The sequence below is a fragment of the Oryctolagus cuniculus genome, chromosome 15 (assembly GCF_964237555.1).
Source record: "Oryctolagus cuniculus chromosome 15, mOryCun1.1, whole genome shotgun sequence".
NCBI lineage: Eukaryota > Metazoa > Chordata > Mammalia > Lagomorpha > Leporidae > Oryctolagus > Oryctolagus cuniculus.
Genome location: NC_091446.1, coordinates 34343345 through 34357074, shown reverse-complemented (window position 1 = coordinate 34357074; position 13730 = coordinate 34343345). Strand labels below are relative to the sequence as shown.

At 52.3% G+C, this 13730-nt stretch overlaps 1 protein-coding gene, 1 non-coding gene and 1 pseudogene across 3 annotated transcripts in view; 1 reads left to right on the top strand and 2 right to left on the bottom strand.

The window, feature by feature from the left end:
- The window catches only part of PDLIM1 (PDZ and LIM domain 1), a 66244-nt gene extending 63110 nt beyond the window's left edge, over positions 1–3134 (bottom strand). The window contains exon 1 of one of the 2 annotated variants that reach the window (XM_002718543.5): positions 2886–3134. In XM_002718543.5, the coding sequence (XP_002718589.1) occupies positions 2886–2981 (96 nt within the window). In that variant the 5' untranslated portion in view covers positions 2982–3134. The remainder of the gene's footprint in view (positions 1–2885) is intronic. The other variant, XM_051823436.2, reaches the window with a different exon arrangement.
- Positions 3135–3174: 40 nt separating this feature from the next.
- LOC103351375 (uncharacterized) lies at positions 3175–4651 on the top strand. The gene is made up of 2 exons (XR_011382350.1): positions 3175–3452; positions 3567–4651. It is a non-coding gene; the product is annotated as an uncharacterized protein (transcript).
- A 6146-nt stretch (positions 4652–10797) lies between these two features.
- Positions 10798–11292, bottom strand: LOC138845332 (cyclin-dependent kinases regulatory subunit 2 pseudogene; annotated as a pseudogene).
- Positions 11293–13730: the final 2438 nt, after the last annotated feature.

The window sequence follows — 13730 nt, the reverse complement described above, 5'->3', positions numbered from 1 at the left end:
AACCAACGGCAAAAGGAAGACCTTTCTCTCTGTCTCTCTGTCCACTCTGCCTGTCAAAAAATAAAAATAATAATAAAAAAAACGTCCAAAAAGGAAATATTTCAAGGACTTACAGCATTATATCCAGAAGCGTTAGCATTTTAACTAAAGACTGGAGCCAATACCAGAATAATTCATGCAAGAGAGAGCAAACATGGTTATTTAAGTGAACAGCACTCCACTCCCAGCCTAATTTTATAGTTTGCTTTGGTGTGGAGACACAGAAAGTCTAGGATATATAAAACCAAACTAACCAACTGTATCTGCCCAGGATGATAAATGTACCACACCTAGCAACCAGAAGATTGTATAACTCTGTCAATGCTCACACTTGCTCACTATTATTCACTGTTTACTGACTCTCACATACCTTAAGTCACAGCCAGCATGGGTATTATCCCCAATACACAGATTTAAAAAAAAAAAAAAAAAAGAAAGAAAGAAATGAGGGCCGGCGCTGTGGCACAGCGGGTTAAAGCCCCGGAATCCCATATAGGCACCAGTTCTAGTGCCAGCTGCTCCACTTCCGATCCAGCTCTCCCCCATGGCCTGGGAAGGCAGAAGATGGCCCAAGTCCTTGGGCCCCTGCACCCACATGGGAGTCCCAGAGGAAGCTCCTGGCTCCTGGCTCTGGATCAGCACAGCTCCGGCCGTTGCGACCATCTGGGGTGTGAACCAGCGGATGGAAGACCTCTCTCTCTGCCTCTACCTCTCTCTGTAATTTTGTTTTTCAAATAAATAAAATAAATCTGTAAAAAAAAAAATGAAGGAAGGTAGCTCTAGAAAGCTCACCCCGTGTACAGCGCCAGTAAGAAGCAAATACCAAACCAGCACCAGATCGCCAATGGCCACCCCCAGGGTCCCTATAGGACAATGATTTTCCCACTCTCAAGAGGTGAACAAGCTCACGTTTTTTCCACTTAAAATGAGATAAAGAGATAAGTAAATTACTGTCAGCAAGAGAATATCACCTCCACGGAGTCACTTTCATTTTTCAACTAAAGCACCAAGCACCTGCCAAGCGCATTATAAAGATTAGCTGCCCTCCCTGAGCCATGAACACCTTGAGAACGGCGCTGTGTGCTCTCACTTCTGCAGTCTGCAGTTCCCGGCATACAGTCTGTGCTTACTAAACACGTGCACACACCATAAATCAATAAATGAAAAATGAAAGTGCAAACCAATGAATTCACAGTGTGGCGTATTTCACCCCATTCCATCATTCCTGCACAGGGCTACTTACTGAAATTAAAACTTTCAAAAGCAGCTAAAATGATGGTGGTAACTGCCCCTTTAACAGCCTACCAACACATCCTCTGCTACCGAAAAAAATGTCCCAGGTCTCATATAAATCTTAGAAGTGGAGAGGGCTGACAGGTTAATTATAGACACAAAGAGCAGGGACAAATGGACTATGAGGTAAGCAAGTCTAAATGTGCAGGGGTAATGCCCTCCCCGGACAAGCATTTATTAATATGCCAGCAGGGATTTTCTGGCATGGCCAGAGCAGCCCTGTGCCAGCAACGGGGGTGGGAGTCCAGATCTGGGGAAGACACCGACCCTGTGCTTCAGGAATTGGCTGGCAGCTGGGAAGGCAGTGTGTACCTTCAAGAATAATCAGAGGTGCTTGGCAGGACAAGGTGGGCAGGTGGCCTGCTCCCTTTGGAATGGAACAGTCACCTCTCCTCACCTGCAAGGAAGTGTGGGAGGTCTGTGGCCAGCAAAGCAGCCCGCTGGAGGCTCCCAATTCCTCTCCCCCTTGGCCGACCAAACTCCTACAGCTGCTGGAGGTAGAGCTGTAGTCAAAGGACCCACAGGATCTTCTCTCTCCACCCCCCCCCCCCGCCCCACCACCACAAGAACACACAGGGCTGCTCAGAAGGGGGGGGGGGGGGGGGTAGTCAAGTTTGAGGTCAGCTTCGGCTGGCAGACAGGCCCAAGAACTAGAGGTGCTGCCTCTAGGCTAGGGGTGGGGTGCTTTCAGCTCCTCTTTTCTTCACTCAATCAAAAGGTATTTCCTGACCCCTTTCTAGGTACAGACATTGAAACGGCCACTCCGTGGGACGTCAACCTTGGGTTTGGAACCAGAGGGCCAAAGCCGGAGCTTCCAAACACAGACCTGGGTCTCCCACTTTATTTGGGGACAATGGGTTCTTCCAAAAGGGATGAGGGTGCTCCAGTAAGTTTTCAAGTGACATCACCTCCCCACCAGTAGCCACAGCGGGCGGGAACCCCTGCCCAGCACCCACGCATCCGCGGAGCGGCGGATAACCCGGGTATGCCAGAAAGGCGGATTAGAGTGCCACACGGGATTACACTGGGTTTGGTTATTTCCAAAATCGCGCCTTTTCTCCGAAAGGCACGAGGGAGGTGACAGCCAATTACGGACCAACTCCAAAGTGCTACAGACTGCTCGCCTCGGCAGTTGTTTCGGGGTTAACCCCGTTTACCCCTCCCCCTCCCCACCTGGCCATCCACTCCGCTTCCCTTTCTAGGACTTGGCTGCGCGTCCAACCTGATCCCCCTACCCTGCGGCCGGGGAAGGCCAGGCCGGGAGGGGAGAGCTCCCAGCGAGCGCGCTCCGTGGGGACCCTCACCCCCTCGCCGGCTGGCAACCAGCGTCCACACGCCAGGCCCCGCTTCCGGGGAGAAGGAAAGAAACTGCCCGGTTTTTGGAGGCGGACACCGCAAGCGCGCCGGCGAAGGGGCGGCGGGGAGCGCTCGGCGCACCTGGACGCGCCCAGCCGCGGTCCGGACCCCGTCCGCCTCCCCAGGCCTGGTCCCGGGCACACCTCCACCCCGCCCGGGGGCGCCCCGCTCCCTCGAGCGCCCCGGGCGCTTCTTACCCGAGAAACGGCGAGGGGCTGCTCGAAGTCCTTGCCGCCCACGAGGCGGAAGCCCCATGGTCCCGGGCCCTGGAGGACTATCTGCTGGGTGCTCATGGCGCACGCGGCGGGCGGCGACCGGGGGGACGGACGTGCAGGACGCGGTGCGCTAGGTTCCCGCGGCAGCTGTCGGAGAAAGAGCGCGCGGCGCTGGCCCCCGGAGCCTGGGGCCGGCGGGCGCAGGGCGGGCGCAGGGCGGGGGCGGCTCCGCCCAGGCCGCGTAGCTGCCGCGCGCCCCGCCCGGCCCCGCGCCGGGCCTTCGGCTGCTCCCCGCCCGGCCAGCGGGCGGAGGGTCACGGCCTCGAGTGCCCCCAGCCCTCGCAGAGGTCGAGTCGGGTCGGGAGCCCCGGGTTCTCCGCAGCTCCGCCCCCGGACCCCCGCACCACCCACCCGCCGCCGCACCGCAGCTCCCAGCCCCGCGGCCGGCGCTCGGTGAGAGGCAAGCGGGTTCCGACCGAACGCGAACGAGGCAAACCCGTGCTTTGTCAGCCAAAGTTGCAAAGTGCTGTGCGAAGCCGACCCTCCGAGGTCAGCTGCACGTTCACGTTTGCATGTTGAAAGGGTTATGAGGTCTCTAAGGTGCTTTTGAGTGATCTCATTTGGGGCGGTTCGACAATCAGCGCGTTTACTCCCATTTCACAGGTGAAGTAACTGAGTCTGCCTGCGGCCACACAACTGACAATGCTGCACCTGCACCGCTGCCCGGACTCCCTGCGAGATCATCACGCGGGGCTGTAATTGCGATTCAAGATTCAAGACCTTCCGAGAATACTTGTCCTGCAGGCTGGAGTTCGCCGTGGCTTCTGACCGCCCCCGACAGTTCCGACCTCAAGTCCGGGAGCAGGCTGAGGGCTAAGTGCACGGGGCCCCAACACCTGTGTTCCCAGCCCGCCTTGCCGTTTCCAAAGGCGCTCCCGGACTCCTGCCCTCAGAGCGCGCTCTCCACGCACTGCTCCTACCTCTCTCGAGTTAAAACCCAAATCCTTAAAACGCGTATAGGGCCAAGCCAGGATGGTCCCAGCTCCCTCCCTGACCTCCTCTCCTCCTCCAACCCACTCCCTCCACCCGGCAGCCGCAGTGCCCCTGCCTCAGGGCCTCTGTCTAGACTGCCCTCCCCCCAGACTTCCCCACTGCGCCTTTTGTTCGAATGTCACTTTTCAGAGAGTCCATATCTGAATGCCATTTAAGACATGCTCTCCAGAATGTCCTGCTACTTTCCCCTGCCTGATTTTTCTCCTGTGTATTGAATACCATCTGACCAGCTATTTTATAAACGGATGTGTCCCGCCTCGTCCCCTACCATCAGTTCCATGAGTGTTGCACCCCAGTGCCTGGCACATGGTACTCCACAGCTGTGATACACCTGCCATTAGGACCATCTACCCTCTCTTGGCCCCAGTGCTTTAGCGTTTTTTGTTTTTTGTTTGTTTGTTTGCTTGTTTTTGGCATCCCTGGCCTGGTACCGGCTGCAGCACAGTGCTAGTGTTAAATGCACTGCTCAGTCTCCTTGTGATCCTGGAGCGCCCCATACTTGTCTGCTTGCCACACAGCACAAATGCCCCTGTTTGAGAAGGGGTCACTTGCTTTTAGACTTCAAAATGGATGTGCCTTCTATCCAACCCTCTAGCCATTTTGCATCCTGATACTCTCTTGAATCTGAAAAAAGGAATGGAGTTACAGCCAATAACCAGCTGCCTGTTGTAGCAACATTAAAAACACTGCCTCTTTGATTAAGAGTCTGTTCATTAGAAAGCTTGTTGGTGTTTCAAGTTCCTGCAGAATCTAGGGGAATCACTACATTCTGAGTGTGCCCGGAGATGTGTACCCGTCTTGAATACTGTGTGTCCAAGTAGGAGAAGTTGAAAAGCCCCAGCTTCTGTGCTTCCCTGGGTTTCCTGTTACCCTGGAGGGGTTACATAGTAGAGTCAGGGAGTGTGAGTCCCTACAGGACTACACAGGCAAGAGTCTCAGTGGCTTTGTTGTTCCATCTTATTAGTGCAGTCTGGCTCGACATCGCAAGAGTTATGAAATAGTCAACACTTTGGCTCAGCCATCCTCTTTCTGGCTCGGACCCAATGGACATAATTTAGAAGGAGAAAAAAAGTTGTATGTATACAGATATTTGTAGATGAATTATTGATAATGGCAAAACAGCTCAACCAATAACAGAAAAGAAGTTAAATACAGTATGGCCATAGGAGGGAACTGTGAATACTATAAGGACACAGGGACATGTTTCAAAATATGTAAAAAGAACAGAACAAAATTATGTCATGTTTAAAAAATAAAAGCTGTATCGATCAATTAAAAAAATAGGAGAGAGTACAAAAGCTTTGTATTAGTAGGTAGAGTTGGGGACAATTTTTAAAGTAACATCTTCCAGGGCAGTGCTGTGGCATAGTGGGCTAAGCCCCTGCCTTCGGTGCCCAGTTCGTGTCCCGGCTGCTCCACTTCCAATCCAGCTCTCTGCTATGGCCTGGGAAAGCTGTATAAGATGGCCCAAGTTCTTGGACCCCTGCACCTGCTTTGGGGGCCCAGAGGGAGCTCCTGGCTCCTGGCTTCAAATCAGCTCAGCTCCAGCCATTGCAACCATTTGGGGAGTGAACAAGAGGATGGAAGACCTCTTTCTCTCTCTCCCTCTCTCTCTGTCTTTAACTCTACCTTTCAAATAAATAAATAAAATCTTTTTTTAAAAAAATCCTCCAATCATGATGTCAAGTTTTCAAAATGAGAATCAATAAAATGGTCTCAGCTTCTCGGAAGAAGAATAAATACTACCCCTTGTGAGGATGAGGAGTTCTTCGCCTGTCTGCCTCCCTTTCACTCCACCAGCAGACACCAGGAAAAACTACCACCAAGGGCACTATCCCAAAACACAGCACTGTCCTTCTACCTCAAATGCTCTCACTTATTTATCCACACTTCCTGATCTCTCAGACCCTTCACTCCTCCCAGTCCCAGCTGAGCAGCCTTAAGCAACCTCACTGAACTCCAGTTAGCCTGGACGTTATTATTGTAATGCATTCCATAAGAGTTTGTTGACCCAAACAGCCCCCATCAAACATCTGGGTATTCGGGGGCAGGGGTGGGTGGAAAATTCTGGAGAAATGGAAGCAAGGCCAGCGAAGCCAGGGTCCTGGAAGCCAGAGGGGACCCGGGCAGCGGGCCTCTCCAGCTCTCGCTCCAGTTTTATTGCATGGCTGCCGCCTGGGCTTTCCTCTCTGGTCTCTGCAGAGCTGGAAACCAGGGTGCTGTGGCCCAGACTGTCAGAGCCACTGTGTGGAGATATGGCTTCTGGGAACAGCCCCCGGGGGCCTGGGAGTGAGCAAGGCTTTACACATGGCTTCCTTTACCCTCTAGGACAAATCCTGGCCTTGTCCAGGCCGTCGTGCATGTGAGCGCTGGCTACCGGTGTTGTGCAGCTGAGCGCTTCTGGCCAGGGCAGAGACAGGTGTCTGAGTCAGAGCCTACCCAGGGATCCGCGTGAGGCAGGGCTCGGCCCAACCAGTGAAGGAGCTGCTGGAGGCCCTGGACTTGGGGGCTGTCCCGTGCGAGTGCGCCTGGCTCCCCGCAGCCTCCCACGTCCGCAAACCCGTGCACCTGCCAGCCCAGGGAACCCTGGTTAAATAAGGTCCGAGCGACTTGCTTCCCTTTTCTGTAACAAGAACAGAAACTCAAGCTCGAAGCCCAGCAAAAACAAAGACGTCCCTGCCCACCTGGTCCCGTCGTGCCTTTGTCAACCCAGCTCCCAGGCTCTGTGTGTACTTTGTGGGGAGTCGCTGGCCTGGAGCTGCTCCAGGACAGGAGGGGGGGGTGAGGGGGTGGGGAGAGGGGTAGGGATACGGGACAAGCCGGGAGAGGCGCCCTTGGCTGTGCCAGCCCCTGGCCAAAGAATTGGGCTCCCAGTTCTTCTCTCCCGCTTCCTGCTCCAGTCCAGGAGAATTCCTGGAGGGGCCGCTGGCGATTGGTCGCCTCCGGGCATCCAGAGGCACAGAGCAGGCTCGGCGGGCTTCTGTTGGTAAGGACACCTGGCGCCAGACCTGGCTGGCGCTTCCTTTGGGGCTGCCTAGCGCAGTAACAGCAGAGGCTGGCACTGAGCCTGGTGGCTGAAGAATCTAGGGGCGAGCCCCGAGACCGCAGTAATGTCTCCCCCCCTGTTTTCTGCTCCCATCCCACCTGGACGGGTGGCATTAGTGTCCTCAAAGATGGAGAGAGGGTTGGCCTGTTACCACTGCTCAAGCATCCTTGAATATTAAAAGAAGTAGAAATTCCAAAACAGGGCATAGATAGGGTGACTCATATTAACTGTTTATATTTTTTAAAGACCAAAAGACAATGCGATGTAATGAAGTTCACAAGATAGTATATTTATAAAGAATGTAATTTACTGGCTAACAGGATCTGAATTTAAAGGTCTCACCAAGGTCTTTCGTTTCTGTTGTTGTATTTCCGCAGCTTTAAATTCTAGCCTCGTCTAAAAAAATTCTCAGTTCTGAGACCTTAGCTCAAGAGAGAAGAAAGGCGGCTGGGGGCAGGATTACTAACAGGCCCTAGCCCAATAACCAGATAACAACCATTGTCCTCATTTAGTAAGGAGTGAGTGTCAAAGAATGTGCCAGGTCCATTTCATCTGTGGTTGCATTGCAGGGGACAGAGCCTGGGTATCACAAGGCCCTTTGGAGACCTGCCCTGCCGTTCATGGAAGGACTTGTCCCAGCTGCTGGAGGGCGAACAGCTGTCAGTGTGCAGCCCCTACAGGGGCTTGCTCACCCACACACCTCCCCCAGCTGCCTGTGTGGGCTGATTGACATAGGTGGAGTGAAAGACTGGCCATTTGGGTCTAATAAGGGACAACTCTGATGTGACATTTTGGCTCCAGAGCTCCTGGTAGAATAGGTCAGAGACTACATGGTGGCTCTTCTTCCTCCATCTGCTCCATCCTCCTCTCTGCTCCCTCCCCCAGGTGTGGAGACCGGGAACCCTCTTTAATAAACATCCTGTACAATGAACTGTCTCTGGGACCAGGGAATCCAGCCCACAACAGGGCCAGAAGGGTTAAGAGACTGCCCTAGTGGGACCCGCTCCGTGGTGTAGCCGGAAAAGCCACCGCCTGCAATGCCAGCATCCCATATGGGTGATGGTTCGAATCCGGGCTGCTCCACTTCCCATCCAGCTCTCTGCTGTGGCTTGGGAAGGCAGTAGAAGATGGCTCAAGTGTTTGGGCTCCTGCACCAGTGTGGGAGACCTGGAAGAAGCTCCTGGCTTCGGATCAGCACAGCTCTGGCTATTGTCTCTGCCTCTCTGTAACTTGGCCTTTCAAATTAAATAAATCTTTAATTAAAAAAAAGACTGCCCTAGAATCACTCCATAACCAAGGAACAGGCTGCAGAGATGGGAGAAACACTTTAAGATCTGGAGGGCAAGAAGAGGAAAGGGCAGATTATTCGGAGGTCCCTAGGGTCCCAGAAGACCCCTCTGGTCTACGATCCACAGAGGTCCAAAGGGCCAGCTCTCTCTACTCTCCTGTCAGGATCACCCACAGCCCAAGTGTCAGCAACTGCACTAGTGTGGATCCTTTCTGGGATGGCCTTTTGAACTTCCTCCTTGGAGGGAGGTGTGATTTGAGATAAACTTTTGAAGTGTGACAGATACAGAAGCAGAACAGCCATACAGGGCAGCGGAGACAGAATGAACAAGGGGGTAGAAGGGGCAGGGGATGGTCTGGTAGAATGACATTCCTGGATGATGGACAGGCTGGAAATGCTGGTGGGGAGGGCTCTGCATTCCAGTCCTCTGACGTGGTGTGCAGGGGGAACCAGCATCGGCTGGCTGTCCTTTATCCTCATCTCATTCCACCCATTCTCTCTCTCTCTCTCCCAGGGACTCCATTCTCCCCCACCAAATTCATTTCCTCTCGGGCTTGGCCTGTGCTGCAGGCCTGGTCTGGTCAAAGCTGATACTGAAGCCGACTATTTATAGCATTTGAGGACAGACAGAGTGACAGGGCCAGTTTCCATGACGCCAGGACTCCTAGAGGGTGGCTTCCTCTGACAGGCCATCTTCTGTCCTATTATCTTCTCCCATGTGGCCACTCCTTGGGTAGCAGCAGGACTGCTGCTGGGTGAAGCGCAGAGCCCAAGGCCAGCTAGCAATGACAATGACTCCCGGGTGCCATCATTTATCCCCTCTCCCCTCCCATCCCCCTCTTAGGCAATGACCCCATTAGAAGGGCAGAGCCCTAATGATCTCATCACATCCCAAAGGCTCCATTTCTTTAGGTGACCACCTTGGAAACTGGGATCCAACATAGGAATTTGGGAGGGACACATTCTTTCTGTCTTGCTGTGTTTGTGCTGCTGTAACAGCACACCTGAGACTGGGAAGTGTATCAGGAACAGAAATGTATTTCCTCATAGCTCTGGGGGCCGGGGAGTCCAAGATGAAGACTGGTGGAAGTCCGGTGAGGGCTGTTCTCTGCTCTCAGATGGCGCCTCGTTGCTGTGTCCTCCAGGAACACTGTCTCTCTTGGCAGAAGGGGAAGAGAACCAAACTGTGGGTGAAGTCTCTTTTGTACAAAGACCTTACTTATGCACAAGGGAGGAGCTCTTCTGTCCTCAGCACCTCTTAGAGGCTGCACCTCTCACTCCCATCACATTGGCCTTTAAGTTTTGACACCAGAGTCTTAGAGGGGACACACTCAAACCCTAGCACAGACCACAGCACAATACGTGGCAAGATCCAAGGATACCTTGCTAGGAGATCAAGGTTAACATCACCAGAAAGTGGCAAAAGAACCTGTGTGCCTCCAGCGTGATGCTCAGTGAAGGACATAACTCACACGGGACACTCCTGTCCGGGATGCATAGCCCAAATCCAGGCATAAGGAAACATCCCACAACCCCGGTTCAATAGAAATAGACAGGGAGTGGGGGTGGGGAGGCCATATTCTTTGAAAAGGCAATGTTATGCGACAAAGAAAGGCCTGTTGAGATGTTTCAGATGAAAGGAAAGGAAAACGGCAAACAACACAAATTAACATCTGATAGTAAACCTAATCTTCTATTAGAAGCGGGGAAATCCTATAAAATACATTAGGTGAACCGACAAGACTGGCTACAGGTAATAAAGAACTATATCAAAGTTAAACTTACTGATAGCTAGACAGTGGTTATCTAAGTGGATATTCCTGTCCTTAGGAAACACACACTGGACTATTTAGGGATACAGGGCCACATATCTAACTTATTCTCAAATGGTTCAGAAAAAAAAAAAAAAAAGGTTACCTGTATAGAAGTATGAGGGTGCGGAGATGGGGATGTAGGAAACAAGTGAAGCAAATGGGATAGAAAATTAGCAATAAATAGGTAAATCGGGTAAAAGATACATGATACTGGCCTAATTCCTGCAGCATTTCTGCAGTTTTGAATATACTGCCAAATAAAATGTTTTTAAAAAGAAAAACACACAGTACAATACATGGTGCTGGCCGGCGCCACGGCTCAATAGGCTAATCCTCTGCCTTGCGGCGCCGGCACACTGGGTTCTAGTCCCGGTCGGGGCGCCGGATTCTATCCTGGTTGCCCCTCTTCCAGGCCAGCTCTCTGCTGTGGCCAGGGAGTGCAGTGGAGGATGGCCCAAGTGCTTGGGCCCTGCACCCCATGGGAGACCAGGATGAGCACCTGGGCTCCTGCCTTTGGATCAGCGCGGTGTGCTGGCTGCAGCGCGCCGGCCGCGGCAGCCATTCGGGGGGGTAAACCAACAGCAAAGGAAGACCTTTCTCTCTGTCTCTCTCTCTCTCTCACTGTCCACTCTGCCTGTCAAAAACAAAAAACAAAACAAAACAAAAAAACAATACATGGTTCTATGGCAAAAAATGAAGGGCTGTAAAATGGCACTAATAAGAGTCATTTAAGACCTGAACAAGGTGTTTTTTTTTTTAATGCAACATACAAACTTTATTTAACAAAAGTAACAGGGAAAGTCAAACAGGCACTTGCATCGAGAGAGAAACTGATCTTCTGGAGGAGGCCATCTAAAGAGAGGAATATGCAGCTCTGGCTCATGCATCATGTAATGCACCCATCTAGACCTTGCTGCGCACCTAGTTGCCTCCATCCCTCCTCAGACACCAGGTGGGTTTTGGGTGCTTGTTTGGAGAGCTCTCTGGGTAACATGACGTGCCAGTATTCGTAGTGCTTGTCAAAGTACCTGTCTGAGTAATAAACCTGCTTGTGAGCCATCCTGCTGGCGCGCAGCAGATCGGCAAAAAAAACTAGAGCGTGAGGAGCAGACGCAGCAACCACGACCAACTCCGACCAAGGCAATGACTTGACTGCGACCACAACCGCAGGCCCAACGCTCCTGATTTGTCACCGACAGCCCACCGCCGACTGGACGGGGGCACTGACCAGTCAGCTTCCACGCAAACTGCCCCTGAGCTAGGTTTGTGTAGATGTCTGGTGAAGAGCATCCCAAGTGGAGGAAGTAGCAAGTTCAAAGACAGAACAAGCCAGGCCTGCTCTCTGGCAAGTGGGCCCCCAGGGCTGGAGCTGAGTCAGTGAGGGGAGAGGAGAGACAGCCAGGGAACAGTGGGCCTGACTAGGCAGCGCATCCTGGAGCATTTGAGAACCCCTAGGAGTAAGAGGGGTCATGAGGGCTGTGCACAGAAGATTAACACTATCCGATTGATGTTTTCAACACTGCCTGCTGTGTTGAAATCAGATGGAAGAGGAGGCACAAGGCAGGAGCAGGGGAGCAGTCAGTGGGCCGTGGTGAGATGATCACCAGCTTGGACCCAGAGTGGGAGCAGGGAAGCTCATGAGCCATGCCTGGGCTCTGGCTATGTTTTAAAGCATTTGCTGGTGGTGTCAAGGGTGGCTCCGGATTTTTGGCCTGAACAGGAGTCTCTGGATGGAACTGCCTTTGGCTGAAAAGAGGGAGCCTGAAGGGGAAGCGGCTTTGGGGGTGTATGTATGCTAAGGAATTTACTCCTAGAGATATTTAAGTTTCACCCACCCCTCGGACAGCTCAGTGGAGACGAGGGCAAGCAGTTGTGCATTGGAGTCTGGAATCCAGGGTCGGGGGCCAGGCAGGAGATGGTCGTACAAGGGGATACTTAAAGATATAGGAATGGATAAGAGCAGCAAGGAGGAGGAAGAGAGGTGATCTCCGAGGGTTGGTTTGGAAATGAGGAGGACTTAGCAAAGGAAACAGAAGCAGCCAGTGAGGTTGGGAGAGACAGAGAAAGGGTGGCATCCTGGAAACCAAGGGCAGGAAGTGTTTTGAGGAAGAAGCAGTGATCGGTTGCTAAACGCTGCGGAAAAGTCGAGAGAATTGAAAATCAAACCACAGGATTTATGCCACAAAGGTCCATGGGGGTCCCGAAGAAAACAGTTTTGGGGTCTAAACCCTGAATGGGGTGCATCCAAAAGGCAAGGAGAGAAACTGGAGACAGCAAGTATAGGCAGCTCCTTGGAGGTGTTTTGCTCTATACAGGGAACAAGAGAAACGAAGCAGGAGCTGGTGATTTTACCCTAATGGAAACAGAGGGCCCAGGCTCTCTCTGCAGGTCATGGAAAGGTTGCTGTCATTGTGTGGAGCCCATTTCATTGTTCCTAAGTAAACATTCCCTATTGTCACTCTTCTCTGTGGGGCCTGATCCTGCTCTGCATTGACCCTTTTGTGCCCCCTGAATTAAAGCTTAACTTTCCACCCATCGTGTGTCTTTCTGCAGCTCTTCACTGCTCTATGCTGTGTCTTCCTGGGTTCCCCCCTTCCCTGTCTCATCCAGCCTTTCTCTCTTAGGATTTCCTGACCAACTCCATATCAACTGTTCTGGCAGAGCCTCATTTTCTCTTACCTCGATCAAGTGATAACTTCAAAAAAAAAAAAAAGATTTATTTATCTGAAAGGCAGAGTGACAGAAAAAGAGAAAGAGATCTTCCATCTGCTGGTTCACTCTTCCAAATGACCACTAACAGCCAGGACCCGACCAGGCTGAAGCCAAGAGCCAGGATCTCTGTTCAGGTCTCCCATGTGGGTGGCAGTGATATGTGAGGAGTGGGGTTTAATTTTTTTTTTCACTTTTTTGTTTTGTTTTGTTTTGTTTTGACAGGCAGAGTGGACAGTGAGAGAGAGAGACAGAGAGAAAGGTCTTCCTTTTGCCGTTGGTTCACCCTCCAATGGCCGCCACGGCTGGTGCGCTGCAGCCGGCGCACCGCGCTGATCCAAAGGCAGGAGCCAGGAGCCAGGTGCTTTTCCTGGTCTCCCATGGGGTGCAGGGCCCAAGCACTTAGGCCATCCTCCACTGCACTCCTGGGCCACAGCACAGAGCTGGCCTGGAAGAGGGGCAACCGGGACAGAATCTGGCGCCCCGACCGGGACTAGAACCCAGTGTGCCGGCGCCGCAAGGCGGAGGATTAGCCTAGTGAGCCGCGGCGTTGGCCGGGGTTTAATTTTTAATCCAGGTCCTTACCTTTTACAAAAAAAAAAAAAAAAAAAAAAAAAAAATTTTAAGCACAGGCACATATACAGTGCACAAAATAACGTTTATTTAAAAGGTAAGAAAGCAAACATGCACACAGGGACGTAGAGTGGGCCAGAGAGATAAGGGGGTGGGGGAAGGAAAGTAGAGAGGGGACACCCTCCCCACCTCCCAGTGTCTCCTTTTATGAGGTGCTGTGGTCATCTGGGAAGTTTATGACACCTCCATAAAATTCCACATGGGGCTTAATACCCATATTTACACTGTACCCTTCCCTAGGCATCTGGGAAAGGGGGTATTCTGATGGACAAAAAGGATAGAAT